The sequence below is a fragment of the Lontra canadensis genome, unplaced genomic scaffold (genome assembly GCF_010015895.1).
Source record: "Lontra canadensis isolate GAN:19392208 unplaced genomic scaffold, GSC_riverotter_1.0 scaffold60, whole genome shotgun sequence".
NCBI classification, from domain to species: domain Eukaryota; kingdom Metazoa; phylum Chordata; class Mammalia; order Carnivora; family Mustelidae; genus Lontra; species Lontra canadensis.
This window is the reverse complement of record NW_022631054.1, coordinates 9,172,209-9,197,767: the sequence shown is the minus strand read 5'-3', so window position 1 is coordinate 9,197,767 and position 25,559 is coordinate 9,172,209. Positions and strand designations below refer to the sequence as shown.

General features: G+C 46.3%; 1 protein-coding gene across 3 annotated transcripts; it reads right to left on the bottom strand.

Moving 5' to 3' along the window:
- Positions 1 to 8,622: 8,622 nt before the first annotated feature.
- On the bottom strand, positions 8,623 to 24,295 carry TMEM269 (transmembrane protein 269). Of its 3 annotated transcripts, none has more exons than XM_032877490.1 (7): positions 23,398 to 24,295; positions 22,143 to 22,251; positions 19,166 to 19,304; positions 15,100 to 15,197; positions 14,379 to 14,522; positions 13,599 to 13,799; positions 8,623 to 9,448 (listed from the first exon to the last, which is right to left on the bottom strand). In XM_032877490.1, exons 1-7 carry the CDS (start codon positions 23,410 to 23,412, stop codon positions 9,312 to 9,314), a joined length of 843 nt encoding a protein of 280 aa, XP_032733381.1. In that variant the 5' UTR covers positions 23,413 to 24,295; the 3' UTR covers positions 8,623 to 9,311. The 3 variants fall into 3 exon arrangements, with proteins under 3 accessions (XP_032733381.1, XP_032733380.1, XP_032733382.1); XM_032877489.1 differs by having other exon boundaries at positions 13,599 to 13,802; positions 23,398 to 24,050; XM_032877491.1 differs by lacking the exon at positions 22,143 to 22,251 and having other exon boundaries at positions 13,599 to 13,802; positions 23,398 to 24,049.
- Positions 24,296 to 25,559: the final 1,264 nt, after the last annotated feature.

The following is a 25,559-nucleotide window of genomic DNA, read 5'->3' as shown; positions in this document are numbered from 1 at the left end:
CTCGGCAAACCCAGCAGCTCCTAAGTTTTTAGCCACACGGGTATAAATATGTGAACCTCGATTCCCCGATGGGCTGCAGCTAGGATTCCTCGCGCCTGTGGCGGACAGTTCGCAGCAGGCTGGTACCAGCGGGGTGACTCGTGCAGGTGCTTTTCACTTTTCACTCCAGGAGCTCCTTTATCAAGCCTAGAAGAGTTTTTATGATGGGAATATCCAGACTGGTTCCTCAAGAACCATTCACCTCCCCATCCACCCACCTGCCATCTTTAAGTATCAAAGTGTAAACTTTCTGCCTGAGACACTTGTGCCAAGAAAGGTGGTTCCTACTTGAGCTTTCACAATGCAAAGAGTTATTTTAACTCTGAGCAAAAGCAGAGCTTGTTCTTTCAGGTTATTTCATTCCCAGATATTCCTGAGTAGGGAGAAGGGTGTCAGAAAGCAGAATATGTATGGAAATGAGGTAGACCTCTCACGGCAAAGGAGCCAGACATCGCTACCTCCTTTACTCTCCATCCCAGAAGTGCCCATATTTTCCCCACTGGTGTTGGGAACACCTCAAGCCATCCCCCTCTCCTCTGTCTCCCTGCTACCTCAGAAGTCACTGACAATTCTGTTCCCATTGCTATGGCTTGTTTTAGGAGAAAATTGGACCACTAATGGGGTATGAGGAACTTGCTACCAGTGAGGAGAATGTTAAATTATAACTAAGGATAATCTCTACAAAGATTACCATAAAGTAATTAGGGTCTATGGTGTTCTGCTGAATTTGGACTGAATGGGGATTATTTGGTTTTGTTTTTTGGAGGAGTTGGGATTTGAAGTGAGCTATTGTAAACTTAATACTACAAAGAGCACAGTTTTTGGATTCAAATGACCTGGGGTCAAGTAGCAATTCTACTCCATTAGAGAAGTTATTATTAGCCTCTGAGCCTCACTCTTCCCATCTATGTCGTGGAACATTTTCTTCCTGTCAGGATCATTTGTTGGAATAATAAATGAGATAATGTGTGTAATAGATCCTCAGTAAATGTTTCTTCCCTTCCCAATCACCTTGTCTCATGGGAGATGTTTCAAATTTCAAATAACCAAGTAATACAGGAGCATCAAGTGGAAAGATTCTGACCCTTAGTTGAGAACTGCCTGTATAACGCGTTTCAGCCCTGGAGCTATTCCAACCTAGAGACAGGCTCTAGGATTGCAGTTTTTTAAACTGCAGGTTGTGAAATCAATTTAAGAAATTATGAGGAGCTTTTCTTTTTAATGAAACAACAGATTAAAAATTATTGTATGTGGTAAACATATTTCATGAAGTTTTTGCTTCAGGCTCCTGTATACTTATGAAAGTGTCTACTGCACTGGAGGTAAAAGTTCCTTATTTCTATGGGCTGTGGCCAAAAAAAAAAAAAAAAAAAGTTTGGGATGTGAGGGATGCCTGAACAAGGCAGCACTGGGTCATCTTTTTACTCACAATTTAAAGGCAAAGAAGTTTCATATGCCTCAGGGAAGGGCTACATGGGCCTTTGTGTCCACAACTGGAATAGCATTGAATGCTAAGCCTCTTGCAAGCATCATCCGGGAAAACTAGGAGCATGTCTCTCTGCTTCCCTGCCTGGAATTCCTTTGTGAGCAGTTTCTCAGAGGTAAAAAAAAATGTTTTTGCGACTCCTTGAGGTATAAGGTTAAGTTGTGTATTTGAGATCTTTCTTGTTTCTTTTTTTTTTTTAAGATTTTATTTATTTTTTGATAGCGATCACAAGTAGGTGAAAGGCAGGCAGAGAGGGGGTGGGAAGCAGGCTCCCCGCTAAGCAGAGAGTCTGATGCAGGGCTTGATCCCAGGACCCCAAGATCATGACCTGCGCTGAAGGAAGAGGCTTAACCCACTAAGCCACCCAGGTGCCACTGATCTTTCTTGTTTCTTGAGAAAGGCTTATATTGCTATATACTCCCCTCTTTGGACTGCCTTTCCTGCATCCCAAAAGTTTTGAACTGTTGTGTTTTCATTTTCATTTGTTTCCATGAATTTTTTTTTTAAGATTTTATTTATTTATTTGACAGACAGAGATCACAGGTAGGCAGAGAGGCAGACAGAGAGAGAGGAGGAAGCAGGCTCTCTGCTGAGCAGAGAGCCCGATGCGGAGCTCCATCCCAGGACTCTGGGATCATGACCTGAGCCGAAGGCAGAGACTTTAACCCACTGAGCCACCCAAGCCCCCCTGTTTCCATGAATTTTTTAAAAATTTTCTTTCATTTCCTGGTTGACCTTTCATTCTTTATAGTATTGATGAGGGAGCAGGAGGCTGGCTGAAGACAAAGCAAAAGCTGGCACCTTGCACCCCCTCTCCATCCACTTCCCCTCGGTCATATGTGTAGCATTCCTCAGGCACCCCTGACTGCCATAAATGATAAACAAATAGTTAACTTGCAGAAATCACAATCCTGAAAGACAGGAGTCTCCCTTGGTTTACAAATGTCCTAGAGATCTACAAACAAAGAAGTTACCTTATCAATAGCACAATTTCCAGAGGCAAATAACTCAGTTCCTCAAGCCCTAAATAAAGTTAAATTTCTTCTAAACCCAAATCTCACTAACAAAGACGCTTGATAGCAGAAATGTGAATGGCTTGCCAAAAGACAACATTGATCAAGCCGCAAGGCCTCCAGTATCCTGGCACCTTGTAGGCCCTCTTTAGCATATGAAAGTTCTATTGAAACCTCCCTTCCCCTCACCTTCCCCCAACCTCAAGGTACAAGGCTCTTCCTGCCCACGGATCCTGTCCCCGTGCTTTAATAAACCACCATTTTGCACCAGAGATGTCTCAAGAATTCTTTCTTGGTCATCAGCTCCGGACGGCAGCCCACCGAACCTCACCTAGGTTCTAGAACTTCATCAGTATGATGCTCTTTAACTTCCATGTATTTGAATTCTTTCCAAATTTCCTCTTGTGACTGGGTTCAAGTTTCAAAGCATGTGGTTTGAAAATATGCAGGGAATGATCCCAAGCTTTTGGTACCAGTTGAGACCTGATTTGTGACCCATATGTGACTTATTCTGGAGAATGTTCCATGTGCACTAGAGAAGAATGAGTATTCTGTGCTTTAGGATGGGATGCTCTGAATATATCTGTGAAGTCCATCTGGTCCAGTGTGTCAAAGCCCTCGTTTTCTTGTTGATCTTGCTTAGATGATCTGTCCATTGCAGTGAGGTGGGTGTTAAAGTCCCCTACAATTATTGTATTATTACTGATGCATTTCTTTAATTTTGCTATTAATCAGTTTATATAATTAGCTGCTCCCATGTTAGGGACATAAATATTTATAATTGTTAGATCTTCTTGTTGGATAGACCCTTTAATTATGATATAGTGTCCTTCCTCATCTCTTATTACAGTCTTGGGTTTAAAATCTTTTCTGATATAAGGATTGCTACCCTGCTTTTTGATGTCCATTAGCATGATAAATGGTTTTCCACCCCCTCACTTTAAATATGGAGGTGTCTTTGAGTCTAACATGAGTCTCTTGGGACACCTGGGTGGCTCAGGCAGTTAAGTGTCTGCATTCGGCTCAATTCATGATCTCAGGGTCCTGGGATTGAGGCCACATCAGGCTCCCTGCTCTGCAGGAGACTGCTTCTTCCTCTCCCTACCTCTCTCCCTGATTATGTTCTCTCTCTGTCAAATAAATAAATCTTTTAAAAGTAAAATAAAATTAAATGAGTCTCTTCCAGACAATGTAGCCATGGGTCTTGTTTTTATCCAGTCTGGTACTCTGTGTCTTTTGCTTGGGGCATTTAGTCCATTTTCATACAGAGTAAGTATTGAAAGATATGAATTTAGTGCCATTGTATTACCTGTAAAATCACTGGTTCTATATATTGTCTCTGTTCCCTTTCTGGTCTTTGTTACTTTTGGGCTCTCTCTTTGCTTAAAGGATCCCCTTTAATGTTTCTTGCACAGCTAGTTTAGTGTTCACAAATTCTTTTAGTTTCTGTTTGTCCTGGAAGCTTTTTATCTCTCCTTCTATTTTTACTGACAGCCTTGCTGGATAAAGTATTCTTGGCCACATTTTTTTTTTTTTTTCATTTATCACCCGGAATATATCATACCAGTCTTTTCTGGTCTGCCAGGTCTCTGGTTAGATCTGCCAGTCTAATGTTTCTGCCCTTGTAAGTTATATACCTCTTGTCACTAGCTGCTTTCAGGATTTTCTCTTTGTCTTTGAGATTTGCAAGCTTTCTATTATATATCAAGGTGTTGACCTATTTTTATTGATTTGGGGGGGTGGTTTCTGTCCCTCCTGGACTTGAATGCCTGTTTCCTTCCTCAGATTAGGAAGTTCTCTGCTGTAATTCACTCCAATATACCTTCTGCCCCTCTCTTTCCTCTTCTTCTGGTATCCCAGTTATTCTAATATAGTTTTGCTTTATGGTATCACTTCTCTCTCAAATTCTCTCCTCATGATCCAATATTTGTTTATCTCTTTCTCACCTTCTTTGTTCTCCATCATTTTGTCTTCTATATCACTAATTCCCTCTTCTGCCTCATTTATCCTAGCAATTAGAGCCTCCATTTTTTATTGTGACTCATTAAAAGCCTTTTGATTTTGACTTGATTAGATTTTAGTTCTTTTATTTCTCCAGAAAGAGATTCTCTAGTCTCTTCTATGCTTTTTTCAAGCCCAGCTAGTATCTTTATAATTGTTATTCTGAACTCTTGTTCCAACATCTTATTCATATCCATACTGATTAGATTCCTGGCAGTCAATACTGCCTTTTGTTCTCTTTTTGAGGTGAATTTTTCTGTCTTGTCATTCTTGCAGAAAGTGATCACTTTTCTATTTGTAGAATTGCAGCAATTCTTTTCTTAGATCTCTGGTTGAGTTCACAGATATTCAGAATGATTTGATAGCTATCTAGCTGAATTCCTGGAACCAGACAAAACTAAGGTCTCCTACCCTATGCTATCTTGGAAAGTTTTTTTAAAAAATAATTTAAAAAATAATTAGGGGCACCTGGTGGCTTAGTCAGATAAGCATCTGACTCTTAATTTCAGCTTAGGTCATGATCTCAGGGTCCTGAGGTTAACCCCACATAGGGTTCTACTCTGGGTATAGAGCCTGCTTAAGATTTTCTTTCTCCCTCTCCCTCTGCTCCCCCCTTTAAAATAAACATTTAAGGAAAAAAGAAACAAAATAAAGAATCATTGGTGAGAGTAGCACTGTTTTACATTTTTGCAAATCTAACATCTATCTTAAAGGAAAGTAGCTAGTTTCTCATACTTAAGCATTCTGTATTCTCATAGTATTTTATTTTATCTTTAAAATTTATTTGACAAAGAGAGAGATCACAGGTGTGCAGATTAGGCAGGCAGAGAGAGAGGGGAAGCAATCTTCCCATTGAGCAGGGAGCCCAATCATTGGGTTGTGTGAGGGATTGAGTGAAAGAATAGAGTGCAAGAAACACTTCCTACACATAGAAAAGACTAAATAAATGATAACTATTATTTTGTTAAAGATTTTATTTATTTATTTGACAGAGAGATCACAAGTAGGCAGAGAGGAAGGCAGAGAGGGGTGGGGGGAAGCAGGCTCCCCACTGAGCAGAGTGCCCGATGTGGGGCTCGATCCTAGGACCCTGGGATCAAGACTTGAGCCGAAGGCAGAGGCTTAACCCACTGAGACACCTAAGCTCCCTGATAACTATTATTATTACTATTATTTTAAATGGAAAGGTATATAATGGGAAGGGAGGAAATTTAGAAGTTTAGAAGAAGAGGAGCAATCTAACTTTTATTTAATACCTTTTACAGTCATTCCCTATTCTAGTTATTTATGTGTCGTCATATTTAATTCACAAAGCAACCCAGAGAGGAAGTAAATAATCCATTTTACAGTTAAGGAAATGGGTTTAGAGAGATTAAACCTTTCACTCACATTCACAAAACTAAAAAAAAAAAAAAAAAAAGGCAGAATCATCAGTCACTTGTCCCTGTTCACTGGGCACAGGTTCACTAAGAGGGGACTGGAAGGGAAATCTATACTCCATCCCAAGCTGAGAAGTAGCAGAACTGCCTTGAATTAAGAAAGAACCCCTCTGACTTCATGCATTCATCTGAGAAGTATATTTTTAAAGTCCCAGACTTCCCACTTGTTCCTGAGAGCTATTCTACATTAGAATAGTTTATATTTTATTTTATTTTATTACATGTCCTGTTTTAGCTGTTCTGTTTTGTTTTGTTTTTTTTTTTTAAGATTTTATTTATTTATTTGACAGAGAGAGATCACAAAGCAGGCAGAGAGGCAGGCAGAGAGAGAGGAGGAAGCAGGCTCCCTGCTGAGCAGAGAGCCGGACGCGGGGCTCGATCCCAGGACCCTGAGATCATGACCCGAGCCGAAGGCAGCGGCTTAACCCACTGAGCCACCCAGGCGCCCCCTAGCTGTTCTGTTTTTTAAGTTTTACTGCTAACTGGGGGAGTAAAGCCCTGCACAGCTAATGCATCCTCAGTCCCCGGAACCACGTAGAAGGGCAGCCTTCCTTCCATGTAGTTGGAAGGAAGCACATATCCCTACACTTTACTACCCTTGCATCACTAACCTAAACTTCTTTTTGAGGCAATGAAGTATGAATTGTTACAAACAAAGTGCAAACAAGTATCCAAATGGGTATTTCCCTTTTCAAAGCAGTCCCCTTAGGGGGTCTACATATTTCTTTTCACTCTGCTGCTGTGGCTCAAAACAACAAGAAAATCCTCTTTCGGAATTGCATCTTCTTTGAATGTAGTTTCAAGTTTTAGAAGTAGCCAGAATCCTTTGACGCCAAATCTGATAACTAATGCGGCTCAAAAGAGGCTGTTGTTGGCTAATCTTCAGTAGCCTAGTAGACTAGGTTTGGTTGGTTCAGAAGGCAGTATTTCCTTTTCCTTCTTCTTTTTTTTTTTTTTTTAAGATTTTATTTATTTATTTGACACAGAGAGAGAGATCACAAGTAGGCAGAGAGGCAGGCAGAGAGATAGGGGGAAGCAGGCTCCCTCCTGAGCAGAGAGCCCGATGTGGGGCTCGATCCCAGGACCCTGAGATCATGACCTGAGCTGAAGGCAGAGGCTTTAGCCCACTGAGCCACCCAGGTGCCCCAGAAGACAATATTTTTTGAGCACCTGCTATGTCTAGGCATGACGCTAGGAGCTGGCCTCCAAGAGCTTATGTGAACACAGTTCTCCAGTCGCATTTCCTAAATATTTTGATGAAGTGTGGAATCTCTGAAATGAGGGGATGATACCAAAGGACATCATGTATCTGTATGTGTATTTGGGTATATATTTGTAAGATTCTTACCACATTATAGTAATCTTGCACCTAACCCACTAGAACGCACAAGGAAATCTATTTGTCTACAAAACAAACATTTTTGAGTACCAGGGACCGTGGTAAGCAGCAGACATTTTAAAAAACATAAACCGAAGGAGCCTGAAATCTGATGGGATGCAGACATAGTCATCCACCCATAAAAACATAAATGATGGGACACCTGGGTGGCTCAGTGGGTTAAGCCTCTGCCTTTGGCTCAGGTCATGATCCCAGGGTCCTGGGATCGAGACCCGCATCGGGCTCTCTACTCCTCAGGGAGCCTGCTTCCTCCTCTACCTCTGCCTACTTGTGATCTCTCTCTCTCTCTCTATCAAATAAATAAATAAAATCTTTAAGTTAAAAAAAAAAAAATTTAAGGACCTATTTAGCCAGAGTGCTTCCATCCGTTTAAACAATAACTTTGTTGTTTACAACTAAAACTGTCCCTGCCCCCCTTCCCCCAGGGGACTTACTTAAAAACAAGTCCTGGAAACCAGTCCCAGGTAACAAAGCCCAAATACAAGGGTGTGTCAAGCCAGGTGGAGACATCCGATCAGTGGGGGGGCGCATACTGTCTCCCTAGCTACCAAGGAGTATGGGCCCCGCCCTTTGGGCACCTTTTGGGCGCCAATTCTGACCAAGATGATAGGCTGGTTCAAATATCTACTAGGGTAAATTGTAATTCAATTGGTCACTTATGTGTGACCTAACATGACTGTGCAGCTTTCTCTGTGTGTTACAATCTCATTGGCCACCTGTGCATGGCCAGGCCCAACCACATGGCCTTTGCCCTTAAAAGCAAGTCTGTGAAGCAGAGAGAGGTCGCCCTCGCTGTAAGAGGCGCGGCCCCGAACATTTGGTTTGATTTCTGATGCTTGGCGCGAAATAAAGCTTTGCTTGACCTTCGCTTTGTATCAGTCTCACGCCTTTAATCACAGATCAATTATTGGGACACCTAACAAACATAAATGATGTAACAGAGACATGGACAGAGAGCCGTGGGGACCGGGACCAGGACGGCACTACGCATTCCTGGAAAGCCAGGCTGTAGCTTCCTGATTCACTGGAATGTTATTTTTATAAAAATCTAATTTTAGACTTAATGCAAACTTCAAGAACTTAGGCAAAAAAGTGCTCCAGCTCCATAGCTGAGGAAGGGGCTGAACTAGCCAACAATCTTTGGGTACACGGCCTGGAGGTGGGAGGTCCAGAGGCCATGCTGGTTGGGGCGGGTGGTCACTGCCTGCAGCCAGCCTAAATTCTCTGTGAGGGGCAACTGCAAGGTTCCATACAATACTCTTTATTTTTATTCAATTTGGATTTTAGAATACAAAGTGGCATTTGAACATCAGGAGTTTAATGTTTTACGATTTAGGAAAAAACCAGAAGGAAGGAAGCCAGGTGGTGCCCTCAAGCTGCCAGGGTATCTAATCTCTTCATTGAAGCAAAAGGCAAAAGTTGTGACTGCTCAAATACAGAATTTTAAGTCACAAAAGCCTATGCACATTGACACTGGGCAACGCCATTGTCCCGTGACGGGCTCTACAGAACCAGAGCCGGCAAGTTTAAGAACCACTTTAGTAAGCCCCGTTCTGCCCCTGGAGCCTTAACGACCAGACCAAGGTGGAGACCAATTCCAAAGGTTTTCCCTCCTTTCCAAAGGACTGACCTGAGTGCACCAGGACCCGCATCTGGTACCAGGGCTGGAAGTCAGCCAGGCCCAACTTCAGCTTGGAAAACCTTCTGTTCTTTAGGACATAAACCACTGTTGTCCCCAAGGGATTCAGAACCCTGAGCAAGAGGAGAAAGTGAAGGCCGTTGGCCCGATGTTGGGTTGCTCTGGTTCAAGGCCATACGTTATCCAGCACACAGGAGACGTGGAGACAGGAAAAGGTTTAGTGAGGCTACGTCAAGGCTTGGCCCGATGTGCCGGCACAAAGACCACAGAGGCCAGCGGCAGTGGGTAAAGCTGTTCAGTTTTCTCGGCACTGTAGCCTGAGACATGCTGCTTTGCCCCACAGAGCATCTGGAAAGAAGATGTAGGAGAGTGACCACAGCAGGCAGTAAAAGGCAGTTAGGGAGAATGGAGACAAAAGCAGCATGAGGATACCTGGAAGAAAAAAGGCAAACACTCCATTTTTATGAAGCTCTCTTTCATGTATTTTCCAACCTCTTCTCTCCCCCTCCCCATCTTCTCACCCTTTGGTCTGTACTCGGGGGGTTGAAGAGACAAAAACCAATGAGATATGAGCCCTGCCTTTGAGAGGTATTGTGTGTTTGTAACAAGATGATTACAATCAATCGCAAGCTCAGGTTCCATTTTGTCAAATTCACATCAGAAATCAGTCTTAGCTGAGAATACATTTGAGTTGCCCAGTCCCCTTGTTAGAAATATATATACAATTGTGTCAAGTTTAGCACGTGACAATGGCCAATACGATGTTACCCCCAGGCAGAAGAGTGCAGCAGACCAAAGACAGCTCTCCCTAGAATGGCCTGCTTCTGCTTTTACCCAGTTAGTCCTTGGCTGGAATCTAGGAACATGGTTAGTAAACAGTTCTCTATACCAATATAGAACTTTCCCTAGTGGGCAAGAGTGGCTCACTGTGCTTAGACGGTGCTGAGATGGATTTCCTTCAGTGCAAATCTAGAATTTTGGTACTGCTAGGCCAAGAGTGCCAATGTGGCCAGCCCCCATGAAAACCTTGGGTACTGAGTCTCCACATAGCTTCCAGGTAGACAAGAGTTCATGAGTGGTTTTTTGTGCTGGGTAGCTAGTTCCACAGTAAGGGTACTGGGGGGCCTGTACATCGTTCCCTCCAGATTTTGCCCCTTTCACCTTCCCTTTTTTTTTTTTTTAAAGATTTTATTTATTTGACAGAGAGAGATCTCAAGTAGGCAGAGAGGCAGGCAGAGAGAGAGAAGAGGAAGCAAGCTCCCTGCTGAGCAGAGAGTCCGATGTGGGACTTGATCCCAAGACCCTGAGATCATGACCTGAGCTGAAGGCAGAGGCTTAACCCACTGAGCCACCCAGGCGCCCTGACCTTCCCTTTGCTACTCTTATTTTGTGTCCTCTTGCTGTGACAAATCTTAGCCATGAGTACAACTATATGCATGCTATGAGTCCTTAGAGAATCAGTGAATCTGGGGGTGGTCTTGGGGGACCCCCCAACACATTTGAATCTCAGATTCACCACTGAAAGGCAAAAGGGCACCAACACTTGTGGGATATCTTCTCAGCACTAGACATTCTGCTAGGTATGTGACAAAGATTGTTCCACTTACATTTCACAATAATCCTGTGATTCGGAATAAGTCTGTTTTTCAGATGAGGAGACTGAGGGAGTGTGACCTTCACAAGGTCTTGATTCAAACCCATGTCTACTTTGTACAAAGTAGACAGTCAGCCTCAGAGAGCTCAAAAAGAGGGTGGGAGAGTACAGGGCATGTCCATGGGGATCACCACCATGCATTCCTCAAGAGAAATCAGAACAGCAGACAGAAGACCACTTCTAAGGGCGAGAAGCCATAACAGAGATGGATCGGAACTTTGGGATATTTAATATTTAAGAATAGTCATTGATCTGTTGAGGCAATGAGACAATATTTTAGTTGTCCTGGAAAATATGTGACATAAGGCTTCAGCAGTCACAGGCCAACTTCTCAGAAGCTCTGTGGAGGAGATGGAACCTCAGTCTAGAAAGGTGATTGGTGGGACACCCGGTTGGCTCAGTGGTGGAGTGTGCAAGTCTTGAACTTGGGGTTGTGAGTTTGAGCCCCACAGTGGATGCAGAGATTACTTAAAAATAAAATCTTTAAAAGAATTAAAATAGGAGCATCTGGGTGGCTCAGTCAGTTAAGGGTGCAACTGTTGATTTTGGCTCAGGTCATGATCTCAGGGTTGCGAGACCAAGCCTTGCACTGGGCTCTACACTGGGCATGGAGCCTGGTTAAGACTCTCTCTCCCTCCCTATGCCCCTCTCCCACGCTCTCTCTCTCTCTCTCTCTCAAAAATTTAGTCAATCAATCAATCAATCAAAAGGTGACTGTCTGCACTCCTGGTAAGAGGAATATCAAAGTGGCCATTTTGAAATATCTATCCGGTAGGGCTCTGGTATTAAACAGTGTCAAAATCTGTGAAGCGCAGTTTCCTCCTTTACTCACACAGTCAAGACAATCAAAGGAAGGCTGAGTCCAAGTGTGTGGCTTATTTTGAGGAGAGGGGATCCAGTGGTATCTACAGGAGCAAAGAACATTGTGGGAAACACTGTTGCTATGTGATAGGAGGGCAGGTGAAGAGAAGAAGGGGCTAGAAGCTTCTACTTACAGGACACATCTGTGCCAAAGGATGGATATACATTTTCTCCTTTGATCTCAAGAAACCTGAGGTAGGAATTAATGGCTTCATTTTATACATGAAGAAAAGTGAGCTCAAAACAACGAGGTAATTAGCCCAAGTTCATGCAATTAATATGGGCTGGTGGGGGCGCCTGGATGGCTCAGTCAATTAAGCATCTGACTTCAGTTCAGGTCATGATCTCAGGGTCCTGGGATCTAGCCTGGAATCAGGCTCCCTGCTCAGTGGGTAGTCTGCTTCTCCCTCTTCCTCTGCTGCTCCCTCTCCCGCTCCAAACACACACCTGTGCTCACTCTCTCTCTCTCAAATAAATAAGTAAATAATCTTTTAAAAATGTGTTGGTTGGAACTTGAACTCAGGCCTGTTTAACTGCAGACCCAGATGTTTCTTCATCCTGTTCTGCCTCTACTAGCTGAGCCACAGGGGGGCCCAAAGCCTAGAACGTGGGCAGGGCCATCAGCGCTGATGCTACAGAGAAAGGATGTGAACCTGAAGGGGAGGGTCAGGATGGAACCAAGGACCCTATGAACCAGACTGAACCCCCAGGGAATAAAGGAAGAAACTGGGCATCCCCTAGATGTTTGTCTTGTTGCCACAAGCACATCTCCAAAAAAGAAACACTGGCATTCCTTGAAGGTCCTTGGAGGAAGCCCTAAATTGGGGAGAACTCTAGGGAGACATCTGCCAGGGCCCCCGTGTGGCCGGGACCTCAGGGATCTGTTCCCAACGTGGATCTCAAGTCGCTTCACCTGCTCTGTCACTGCCACCTCTCAGGCAACAGCAAGTGCGTTTTCCTCCTTCAGTTCTCAGTCTCCTGCCAGCTAGTCAAAGTGGCCCCTTAAAACTGCTGCTCAGAAATCCCTTCAGAGACTTCCCATTTGCTGTTAGGATCAGTTCCCAAAACCTGCCCACCTCGTGGCCTCAGATTCTGTCCCTAGCGCCTCTCAGCATGTTCTAGCCACACAGCAGCAAGAATGATTCCAGAACCTTCTAGCCTAGGGCCTTCACAAAATACCTTTTTCTCTTCTGAACTACCCCTCTCACCCACCTAGCCAGTCTTCTTGCAGGTTTCTTTTCTTTCTTTTCTTTTTCCCCCAGTTCCATTGAGATGTCATGGACATATGACACCGTATTAGTCCAAGGCATACAACATGAGGATTTGGTATCTGTGTGTGACACGATCAGTTCAGAAAGTCTACCACACAGAGTTACATATTTTCCTTTCTTGTGATGAGAACTTTTAAGCTCTCCTCTCTTAGCTACTTTCAACTATACAATATGGTGTCATTAACTGTGGTCACCCTGCTATCCCTTATGTCCCCAGGACTAACTTATAACTGGAAGTTTGTACCTTTTGACCACCTCCACCCAGTTTCCATTTAAATGTCACCTCCTGAAGTATCCTTTCCCCCTTCAGGTCGTTTCCATCTAACTAGGTCCCTCTCCAACACCCTGTCAGAGTGCCTGGTGCTTCCACAACACGTCAAAACTATGCGTTTCTAGTTATTTCTGCCATTACGTGGTTGGGGTCTGTCTCCCTGATCAGATTGTAAAGCTAGAGGTGGGAAGGGTTTGTCTAGTTTACAGATTTGGTTCCCAGCACCTGGTAAGGCAGGTGTTCCTGACTGAACTTGATAACATTCAACAAATGCTCCATGAGCATCTACCCCGTGGTTGGCCCAATCCTGGGTCCAGGGAGTCCTGGGTCCAGGTCCAGGGAGCCTGAACAAGAGAGAGTTCTCTATCCGGGGGCAGGTGTAGTGTGTACAAATAGTAAACCGGTAAATGCATTCAGGATGATGATAAACCCGTCAGAGGAGGAGAGAGCAGGCTCCGGGAGCTCGGAGCAGCAGGGCCAATAAACAGCCAGTGGTGATATGTGAGAGCAGTCCTTCTCACTCACCTCCCAGATACACCATTTTTTTCCAGTTCTCCGACTCCAGGATTTCATCATGTGGATAGTAGCTCTGGTCCATCATGAATAGAATCATAAGTGAGGCCATGCAAGAGAGAATGAACGTGTTGCCTTTGGTCAGAAGGGAGGTGGAGGCCAAGACACAGGAAGCGTAGCGGCAGGGGAGACCCTTGTAGGTGAGCTGAGCGCCTGCTGGAGAAAGAAGAGGGGGACATGGGTGGCTTCCCGCTGCTCTAAAGCAATCAAAACCGAAGCCAGCCCCTCTCGTTGGGTCCTCCCTGCCCCACGCCCCAAATCCTCTTCCTTGCAGGACAGCAGGAGGCTATCAAGCATTTAGTTATTCACAGAGATGAGGGGTGGGTTCTGCCCTGGATCCCCCATGGCTCCGTAGAAGGGTCTCCTGAAATTGTCTGGTCTGCACCTACCCTCCCTTGCGTTGTGACCTTGGGCAAGGCAACTGCCCGTGGTAGAGCTCCATTTTCCCCATCTGTTGTGGAAAACTGGAGGACGACCTCTAGTTCCAGATTCTGGGAATCTCTGTGCACCACCCGAAGGGCACAGAGTGAGAAAAAGGTACAGCTGTTCGGAGAACCATAGGCCTCTACCCCCCACCAGGGCTCTGCCACGGCAGCCTGAAGCCTTCAGCGGGCCTGGGGCACAGGTGAAGGAAGGAAGAGGGACTCCACAAAGCAGGGGGAGGAGCCAGTTACGCACCCCCCCCAGCCTTCTGGTTCCCGACGCTCAGCTACAAAGCTGGGGTTCACTCACCAGTTGAATAGAAACACAGGCGGAAGGTAGCAGCTAACACATAGATGATGCCCAGGAACCCGCTCAGAGGCCCGTCCACGCCGAGGAGCATGGCTGAGGCCAAGCCGAAGGTGGTGTAGACCGCAAAGTCATTCAGCTCCACTCCTGCTCCAGAAGGCCAAGGTTAGAACTTATACTCATTTGTCTCGCACCTTAGTCCTCTGTGGTGGGCTCCCCCTGGCTCTGCCTCCTGCTGACCGTGTGGCCTTAGACAACTCTTCCCCTCTCAGGTCTTACTTTCTCACCCTTCAGCATCCAGCACTGGACTATAACAGGATGCAAACTGACAAGCTATGGAGCCCTTTTTGCAAGCACAATCTTCCACGAAAACATTTTCTTGTATTTTGAACCAGCTGTTCTGCTGGGGGGATTGTTCATTTCTCCACTCCTGACCACCACTGCAGCCACCCAATCCCTGGATCTGTCCCAACTGGGGGGGCGGGGCAGAGAAGGAAATGGCAAGGCCAGGGCAAGGATGGCTGAAGCTAACAAGTGAGCCAGCAGGGGGTTAGCTCTAGACTGTGGGGCTCCCGGACGGCTCTAGGGCTGCTTCTGCCATCCTTGGAGGGCTGGGAACAGGACTGGTGAATGATAGAGGCTGGCTGGATGTGAGATGGGGGAGGTGTGACCTGAGGTGAGGGCTCCTGGGGTCAGGGATCAGGGGTCTGAAGCCTGGACTCACCTGACTTGGAGCAGAGGCTGAGGTGTCTGTTTATCGCCCCGACTGCCATGTCTAACAGGAAGCTGATCAGAAGCATCCAGGAGGCACAGTGGCATCTCCTAGAGTGTATGGCAGCAGGCCCAAATAGGACAGCTCTTTCATGGTCTCCATTGGCCAGCCCCTCCATATCCTCCCAGTACACCCACACACTCTTTACACTTGCACACAGGCACACATCCCTGCCCTGCATGTTCCCCCTCTCCTCTGCCATACTGTTAAGCCACTATCTGAAAGGGGTGCTTGGAGCCCCCTAGATAATCATTAAGGTCCCTTCCAGCTCTAAGTCCCAGGCATATCTGAAGGCCCAGGGGTCCTATGTTCTAGCCCAGCCTTTGCAACCATCTCACTGTGGATTCTCAGATAAATCATTCCCAACATCTCTAGGTCTCTCTTCCTCCATCTGTAAAATGAGGGGTTTGTGCCAAATGACTTAATAGATATAGGCCTATTTAGATTATCTATTTCTCCTAGTGAAAGTTTTGGTAACTTATGACTTAGGGAATTGGTCCATTTCATTTAGTTTATCAAATTTATAGAGTTGTTCATGATTCCTTTTTATACTTTTAATGTCTGTGGGATCAATAGTGATGACTCCTCTTTCATTTCTGATATTGGTATCTTGTGTCTTCTCTTCTTATCTTTATTTTTCCTGTTTAGCCTGATTAGAGGCTTATAAATTTTATTGATCTTTCCAAAGAATCAGCTTTTGGTTTCATTGATTTTCTCTATGGATTTTTTTTTCAATTTCATTGATGGTTGCTCTCATTTTTATTGTTTCTTCTCTTCTGCTTACTTTGGATTTAATTTACATTCTCCCCTCTAATTTGCTAAGTTGGAAACCTTACATTGGTGATTTTACATCTCCCTTTTTTTCAGTTCTTCTAGACTTTTTTTTTTTTTTAGAGAAGTTTTTAGGTTTAGAACAAAATTGAAAGGAAGCTACAGAAATTTCCCATATACCCCCTGCCCCCACACATGAATAGCCTCTCACATTAGGAATACCACTCACCAGATGGTACATTTAGATTCTTGGTACATACCAAGGATGAACCTCCACTGACACATCATAATCACCCAAAGTCCATAGATTACCTTAGGGTTCACTCTTGGTGTTGTACATTCTATAGTTTTGGACTAATGTGTGATGACACGTATCCATCATTATAGTATCACACTGAGCATTTCCACTGTCCTAAAAATCCTCTAGGCTCTACCTATTCATTTTCCCCATTCACCCCTGTCAACTACTGATCTTTTTATTATCTTCAGAGTTTTGCCTTTCCAAGTATCATATCATATTATTGTAATCATGCCGTAAGTGGCATTTTCAGTTTAGCTTCTTTCACTTAGTAATATGTGCTAAAGATTCCTCCATGTCTTCCCATGGCTTGATAGTTTATTTATTTTTTTTTTTAGCACTAAGTACACTTTTTGGAAATACCACAGTTTATTCATCTGTTCACTTACTAGAAGAGATCTTGGTTGCCTGCAAGTTTTGGCAACTGTACATAAAACATCATAAACATCCAACTGCAGATTTTCATGTGGACATAGCTTTTAACTCATTTGGATAAATACCAAACAGTGTGATTGCTGGATCATATGATAAGAGTATGTTTAGCTTTGTAATAAACTGCCAAATTGTCTTCCAAAGTGGCTGCACCATGTCATACTCCCATTGTCACTCCACATCCTCGCCAGCCTTTGGTGTTATCAGTGTTCTGGACAATTGGTTTGGCTGATGAGTGTGTAGTGGTATCCCATTGTTATTTTAATTTGCATCTCCCTGATAACATATGGTGGGGAGCATCTTTTTGCATGCTTACTTGCCATCTGTAGATCTTCTTTGGTGAGGTGTCTGTTAAGGTCATTGGTCCATTTTTTTAATTGTTTGTTTTCTTACTGATGAGTTTTTAAGCTTTGCCTATTTTAGATTATAGTCCTTTATCAGATGTACCTTTTGAAAATAATTTCTCCCAGCTTGCAGCTTGTCTTTCAATTCTCCTGACATTGTCTTTCACAGAGCAGTTTTCTTTTCCAGTATATGCATTTGATGCTATACATTTCCCTCTAACTACTGCTTTTTCTGCATCTCACAAAGTTTGTTAAGTTGTCCTTTCATTTTCTTTTGGTTCAAAACACTTTTCTTCTTTAAGCCATGTATTATTTAAAATTGTGTTATTTAACCTCCACATATTTGAGGATTTTCTATTTATCTTTCTGTTACTGATTTCTACTTTAATTCTATGTGGTCTAAGGGCACACTTTGTATGATTTCTATTCTTTTAAATTTGAATTCAGTCTTATAGCCTGAATGTGTGAAGAGAAGAATGTGTATTCTGCTGTTCCTGGATAAAATATTCTATAAACATCAATTTGATCCAGTTGATTGATGGTGCAGTTCAGTTCAACTATCTCCTTCCTGATTTTCTGCCAACCGGATTTGTCAATTTCTCATAGAGGGGTGTTGAAATATCTAACTAAGATAGTGGATTTGTCAAGTTCTCCTTGTGGTTCTATCCACTTTCAGCTCACATATTTTGATGCGCTAAATGATTTCCAAGATCTCTTGCAGACCCTACATTCGAGGATTCCGTGCTGCAGTCCAGCACATGCTCCCAGACCGCTCTGAAAGCAGCCACCGCAGTCTCAGGCAAGGCTGACCTAGGCTGCCATTCCTGAGTCTACACCCTGATTGCAGTGCTCAGATTATCAAGCAGAAGCAGAGTGCCTGATCCCAGACTTCAGCAGTCTCTAAACAACCTCAGAACTACCTTCCTTTAGATCCATACCTATGTGTCTATAGGAAGCTGGGTTTACCAACCTGCCATAAAAACTACACTCCCTGGCTCAGTCATTTAAATGTCTGTCTTTGGTTCAAGTCATGATCCCGGGGTCCTGGGATTGAGTCCCGCAAAGGGGTCCTTGCTCAGAGGGGAGCCTACTTCTCCCTCTGCCTATAGCTCCTCCTACTTGTGCTCTCTCTCTCTCTAGCAAATAAATAAATAAAATCTTTAAAAAAATATACTCCCAGGGGGCACCTGGGTGGCTCAGTGGGTTAAAGCCTCTGCCTTCGGCTCAGGTCATGATCCCAGGGTCCTGGGATCGAGCCCCACATCGGGCTCTCTGCTCAGCGGGGAGCGTGCTTCCCCCTCTCTCTCTGCCTGCCTCTCTGCCTACTTGTGATCACTCTCTCTGTCAAATAAATAAATAAGAATATTAAAAAAAAAAATATATATATATATACTCCCAGAAGATTAGACTAGAAGAAGATAGAAATTCTCTCTTGCAGGTATGATCTACTTTATAAGACTCCACAAATCCAGACTTAGAGAATCATAACATTTTCAAACTGGAAGGGAACTCAAACATCATCAGGTAAGATCATCCTATTTTATGGATGAGAAATGGGTCCAGAGAATTCATGCACTGATGGTTACAGAGAAGCAGTTAGGAGGCGGATATCTGCATTATAAAAGATTTCTCTTTAAAGAACTGATTTGCCAAGGCATTGAAATATGATTCAATTTACAGAAATAGAACTTCCCTATAAAATATAATTTGCTTTGCTTTGTAGGGGCCCATATATATGTCTCAGATTTTCCACAATAGTGCTAATTGTAAATATTCCCGACATCATAGGTTCAAATTTAAGAATCAAAAATTTCAAATGGTAGCCTGCCTACCCGAGGATTATGTAAGGGCCACCAGAACAGAACCTCTGATTTTTCTCGCAAAACCATTCTAGACTGCCATAGCCCAAAAGCACTACAGAGATCACAGTGCAAGCTCCTTGTTTTAGCGATGGGGAGACCAAGGCTCAGGATGTGACCTAGCCAAAGTCACATATCAGGATGGTAGTAGAACTGAGGCTAGGATCTTGGCCCCATGACTCCCAACCCGTTCTGCTTTCTCCTGCCCCTGGTTGATTCTGTGCCTCAGTGCCTGGCTCCCTAGGCTCCCCACTCCTTCCCTCATGCCATTGGCTCTAGCTCTTGACTAGGAGCCCGCTGGGCCCCAGACCTACTTGCAGAAGCTGCAGAAGATGGAGAAGAGCCCCAGGATCAGGTTGGCCAGGGACAAGGCGTTGGTGATATCCTTCCAGGAAAATTCATTCATCTGGAGACAGCTCTCGTCGTTGGTCAGGAAGAAACTGGTGCACGGATCTGGGGCTCAGGGGAGAGGGTTAAAGGGTTCCCAAGGTCAAAGAGTCCCAAAAGAGGTTCCTAGGGACCAGGCAGTTCCTGTTCACCAGACCTCATTCCCGAACCGCACCCTCCCAACACTGTTTCACTGACCATAGTGAGAGAGACAGGAGGCAGATGGCGGAGACCAGGAGGTAAAGACAAAGCTGGTGAGGATGAGTGTCTCAGGGAAGGGCAACAGCCAAGCAAGTGAGCCCGCAGACCAGTTTCCACACCCTCTGTCTGTACCCCTTGCCTATAGTGTAGACCTCCCTCCAGCCCATGTGGTGAATTCTATTCTATTCTTTTTGAATAAAAAAGAATGCTGGGGAAAGGTAACCCTCTTACCCCCCAGGAGTAGCCCAGGGGGAGAGGGTCCCTGAGGGGTAGAAAGCCCAGAAGAGACGGCTATGGAGTCAGCTTCCTTTGTCCCGCCAGCTGTGCTCACTCCCTCAGGACAGAGCTGCTGTTGGGGTGCCCCAAGGTCCTGTTCTGACAGGCCTCGACCAGAACAAGCAGGCCCAGCTCCCGTAGAGGAAGAGGTGAGAAACTAGAAATGAACGTGGACAGCATAGAACGTGGACACCACATAACGTGGACAGGACAGTGGATAGTTCACAAGCCCCTTCCACTGTGTTCTCTCTCCTGATCCTGACGACCTCAGAAGATGGTGCTGTCATGATTTTATGGATGAGAAAACTGAGATTCAGAGAACTGAGACATTGGCTCGAAGTCACATGCTAGGTGCATAGAAGGTAATCCTGTTGCTGGGTTCTCAGTCTGGTGCTTTCTCGGCTCAGAGCACAGCTCTGGGCAGGAGGAGCTTTGTGGAGTAGGAGACCAAGGAGGAGCTGGGTTGGCCAGCTCTGGAGGGCAGCATCAGCCTCCCCCTGCAGGAGCAGCCCGGCCCAGGGCTTCTCACACCTCCCAGTCCCTCAGGGCGGTGGGGAATCAGCTGGGCCTAATGATTCTCACAGCCTGGCTGGCTCCACTCTTCCTCTAAGACCAAACATGCACTCCATACACACAGACTGCTTGTGACACGAAGTCTCTCTGGGAGAAAGAGCCCGGGGGCTCTCTGGAACAGGGAGGCCCCGCTGGTTGCTACCAGCACGCTACCCACAAACAGTAATCCTGCCCCCCACCCCGAGGAAAATATACAAGTTCCAAGGTGTTTTCAGGACCTCTTCCTCATTTAATCGTCAGTCATTCGAGAGGGGAGGAAGTTGATCCTCTGCCTCCACTCAGCCCGTGTCTAGCCCTGGGCCCTTCTGGTCTGGGCAAGAGTTAAGACAGAGTAGGGTCCTTTCCCATAAACCCAGTCACCGAGATGTTAGAGGCTGGGAGGGCCTGGGTTTGGAGTTTGGAACTGGGAGTTTATCAGGGCAGCCTGGTGGGGCTCACTGCTCCCCCAGGCCATTTACCAAGACCCTCCAGACTCCTGAGACCCTTTCACGTCAGGGCCCCTCCAAACGTAAGACAGGAAGAATGCTGCCTGAGAAATCAGGGAGGGGAGGGAGGGGAAGGAGCCAAGGGCTGGCTGCAAACTCCCTCCCCAGGAAGCGCCTCCTCCCAGGCTCTCCTGGGCCTCAGGGCTGACCCCCACAAGACGAAACACCTCAGCGCCCTGCCCAGCCCACTCCTGCCTGGAGAGCAGCAAGCCAGCCTCTCTGCCCCTCAGAGGCAGTCAGCACATACCTGGGGCACTTCTGCCAATTACCAGACACACCTCAACTGCACTACTTTGGTTACTTTTTAAAATTAATGGTCAATTATCTACTATATTAACCCTTTCATTCAGGAAGCACTTTCACATTCATGGCTTCCATTGGCTTCGTGAGGTCGACCAGGTGAGGGTTACTATCCCTACTCACAGGGTAAGGCAAAGAAGACTCAGAGAGGAGAAGAACCTTGCTCAAAGTCACACCAGAAGTGGCAGAACAGGACTTACAACGTCACCTTAATTGTTCTTTCCCTCCTACTCTGCACTCTGCTGTCTACCAACCAATAGAACAGAGCATCATATTCCCTATAAGCTCAGACCAAGCTAGGTCCTGGGGAAAATGTTCAAGGCATGCCCAGTCTACCCAGAGAAACAAGACTCATGCATGCATATGGGGACTCCCAGACTGTTCGTCTTACAGGTGAGGAAACTGTTTTCAAGATAGTCAAGTGACTTGTCCCAGTGAATGATGGAACCAGGATTTGAATCTGGACTCCTCTTTTCCAATTAAATGCCATTTTCAGCATACTGCACAGGTCCTGGGTATGAAAGAATGTGGACCTCAGAGTAAGGGCTCTAGAAATCCAGAGAAAAAAGGAGCAATCCATTCATTCAGCAAACATTTGCTCATGAGGAAGATTCAGTGCCTGGTGCTTGGGACACGGAGGAAATTAAGACCTGGTCTCAAGTCCCAAGGAGCTACGGAAGGCAGAGGTATTCAACCTCTGCACAGAGAAGGGGAAGTGGACAGGCTGCCAGGGGAGCATAGAGGAGAGGTCCAGCCTGACAGGGAGCTTAGAGAAGGCTTCTCGGATGAGAGGATCCAAGCAGAGGCATTGCTGGAGTGTGGCCAGCAGGATTAGATCATGTCACTTCCCTGACTTTGTGCAAGCTGTCCATGGCTCTCTGAGAGCCCAGGATATGGAGTCCATCTCTTTCCTTTGATGTATAAGCCCTTATGATAAGGTTGGCTCCATTGTCAGCCTCCTCTCTCAACTGCCCCTTGCACTGGCTCTCCCTCTGCTCTCAGGGAAGCCTGAGCCCCTCCCGTCCCCGGAGCCAGGTGCCCCTCTACACTGCGGCGTCTGTGTGCTCACCGTGTGACCCCCGGCACTCTGCATTGGCGCAGCCTATCCTGTCTTCCTCCTCTACTACAGGGGAAGCAACTGGAGCGCAGGCTGAAGTCCCCTGTGCCCAGCATGAGGCCTGACAATAGAAGTTGTTTGATGATTGTTAAGTTAGTAGAGGATGTCCCTCTGGTGCTCTCCCAACATCCTCTGGCTGCACCAGGTCACATCTCTCCCCTGCCAGAGTCTGTTCAGTCTATCCTCCAAGAAGCCTTCTCAGATGAACTCTCAACCATCCAGACCCTCAGCACACCCAGCATCTACCCAACGCTTACAATCTTCCATTTACTCATTTTTAAATACATGTGTTGATGCCGGCTCCGAGCAAGGACTGTGTTCTGGGGACAGAGAGAACAGAGCTCGGCTGCATCCTCAAGAGGCAAGGAGTCCGGTAAGGGAGGCAGATCCGTGTAGGGAAGTCAAGGCAGCGTGGCAAGGCTCCTGTGGGACAGGGGACGTCCCCTTACTGCAGTGCGTCAGGGAAGACCAGCCTATCTATGTCTGCTGTGGCAGCAGGGGAAACATCCAAGGACGAAGTGGGGGGGGCCCTCCTGGCAAAGCGAAGAAAGGTGCCAAAGCACAATGAGGAGGCTGGATTCCGGGGGTTGGGGGGTGGTGACTGGAGGTGCAGTGGGCAGGGAGGCCGCAGTTGGGGATATGCCCATGTGACCCTGTATCGTCGCGGTGATGTTTGGCCAGGAGGTGTCTGGGTCAGATATGGCTGGGAGTGGAGGGGAGAACGGGAAGAAAAGGAAGCCAGTCCCGAGGGCAGCGAGGGCAGAAAAGCCAGCAGGAATGGCAGGCCGCGAAAACTGTGGGCAGCGGAGAAGAGAGAGGCGTATGGCCCCGAGGCCGTGCAGCTCCTGTGCCTGAAAGCCGGGCGCAAACTGGAGTGCGCATGCGCTAGGCGGGGGACACAGGGCGCAGCCACTCCAGTTAGTGATGCGCGCACGCCCCGCCTCTCGCCGCAGTAAGCCACAACCGCCTCCCCGCCTGCGGTTCCGCGGGCGGGTCCCGGCCCCACCGGGCTACGGCGCCAGCCTTAACGCCACCCCGCACCGGAAGATGGAAGAGAGGGAGCCAGGCTGGCCTCCAGGACGGTTACACACACACACACACCACACACACACACACACACACACACACACACACACACACACACACACCAGCCGTCCTCCGGGGGCCTGGTCGCAGGGGAGGGACGTGCGCTGCCTCCGATGCCTACCTGGGGACCAGACATCCCTGGAGGGGGGTGAGGGCAGCACGCTTAACCCGCTTCCTGTGCGGTGGAGCAGGCCAGCCGGGGCCTGGAGGAGCCGCACAGGTCCCAAGCCTCTTACCCCTGGTTCTTAGCTCACAATCCCCGAGAGGCAGGGGAGGGGCAGGGGGCTCTAGTTGGCAGAAAGAGGGGCTTCAATTTGCAGAGGAGCCTAGGCCACCCTCTGGGCGCCTTGGGGAATGGAGGGATCAGGGAGGAGAGGGCTCGTCTCTCTATGGTGGCCAGCAAGGGGAGGCTTGGGAGGTGAAAGCCCAGAGTGCAGGCAGGGTGTGTGGCAGGCAGGCTGGAAGGGCTTTGGGGAAGGTAGGCATCTGGCTGGGGTCCAGACCGTGAAGGGCCTCCAGGGCAGGGCCTTGGTTGTCTGGTTCCCGGCTCTATCTTTGCACCTGTAAGAACTGCTTAGGCATATGGTAAGTCCCCCTTCCCACTCCAGTATTTGTCGGGTGGATGAATGACAAGCCGAGTTATTTACACTTAGTCCTGAAAATAGTTTAAAGTAGGGAAGTGACATGGTCAGGATGGTTCAGAAAGATGACTCTGGCAGCTACTGTGGATGAAGGCTCTGTAAAACTACAGGAGAATTGAGACAGCCCAGAGCAAGGACATACTGTGGGAAGGCAACAGAAGGGAACGGGAGGAAGTAGCTGGACTAGGAGCGATTGTGAAAGCATCCCAAGGGTGTGGGAGAGCAATGAGAGGGAGAAGGTAAAAGCTGCTCTGAGGGGTCTCAGTTTGGCAGCTGAATGAATAATGTGCTACAGGAAGAAGCTTGGGTAGGTTCCCAGACACAAGTTCTGATACCTGCCCCACATCCTCCCCCCTGCCCTAATGACGAGTTGGTGCAGCAATGGCTTCCAGGACCCCACAGGACAATATGCAAGAGAAGAGATGGAGTTGGGTGGTCAAGGGACACTTTGCTTCTCCTAGCAACCTGGAGGGGAAAGAGGAACGTGCCCTGAGTGGCGACTAGCCACCTGCACTGTGCTCAGTGCTCTACAGACATCATCATCATCTTCCTGGCTGTTTTCAAATGTTCTCGGCATTAGTATTAGCATTCCTGTTCTCCAGAAGAGGAAATAGAGGATTTGTTGATTTTCATAAATGATGGAGCTACGACCTGAACACAATCCAACACTAAAGTCAGACCTAAGGTGTCTGAGAAAATAGAAGAGAAAACGAGGATGGAGGCAACAAGAACAAGAGTCAGGTCAGCTTCTTTCTACCCTTTGTACTTACCTTAATTTGTCCATGCCACATGGACCATTAGTGGCAGATTAAAAATTACAGTATATGCATTCTAATGCTGGCTTTAACAATTAATCAAGTTCATATGGCCGCTCTAACACCACCAGATGTGTAAATCTGAACATGTTACTTTGCTTTCCTGAACCTATTTCCTAATGTAATATGGGATTGTTGTGCAAACTAAGCGAAGCGCTCAGGACATAGCAGAAGCTCCGTCGTTATCATTATGATTATTCTAAGGACTCAATCATGCCTCTGTTAGCCTGGACATCACCAAAGCTTCCTTCTGAAGAGGGAGAGGAAGCAAGGGCAGCTACAAAAGATACGTGTCCCCAGCTATCAGAAGTTTCTAGCTTCCTTCTGTTCTGGATCTTACAAGGAAGTAGAGGACAAGAACGGTAAAGTTAGACTGTTTACACTTGTACTAATATGGTTGCCACTGGCCACACATGGCTCTTAGGCACCTGAAATGTGGCTAGTCTGAATTGAGATGTGCTGTAGGTGTAAAAAAACACCAGAGTTGGAATACTTAGTTCATACATATACATATAAATAAATAAATATATATAAAATTATATATAAATATAATTTTTTAGTATTTGTTGAAAACATTTAGGATATATCAGGTAGACATCAAATATATTATTAAGTTCACCTGTTTATATATATATATATTTTTTTTTAAAGATTTTATTTACTTGACAGAAAGAGACACAGCGAGAGAGGGAACACAAGCAGGGGGAGTTGGAGAGGGAGAAGCAGGCACCCCTCTGATCAAGGAGCCTGATGTGGGGCTCAATCCCAGGACCCTGGGATCATGACCTGAGCCAAGGACAGATGCTTAATGACTGACCCACCCAGGT

Excerpts from the sequence above, each read along its gene's own strand:
- TMEM269 (XM_032877489.1), bottom strand. Across the intron at positions 19,305-22,142 it reads AGAGTGCCGGGGGTCACACG|ATCCGTGCACCAGTTTCTTC; the intron begins GTGAGCACACAG and ends CCTGAGCCCCAG. Across the intron at positions 15,198-19,165 it reads ATCTTCTGCAGCTTCTGCAA|GAGATGCCACTGTGCCTCCT; the intron begins GTAGGTCTGGGG and ends CATACACTCTAG.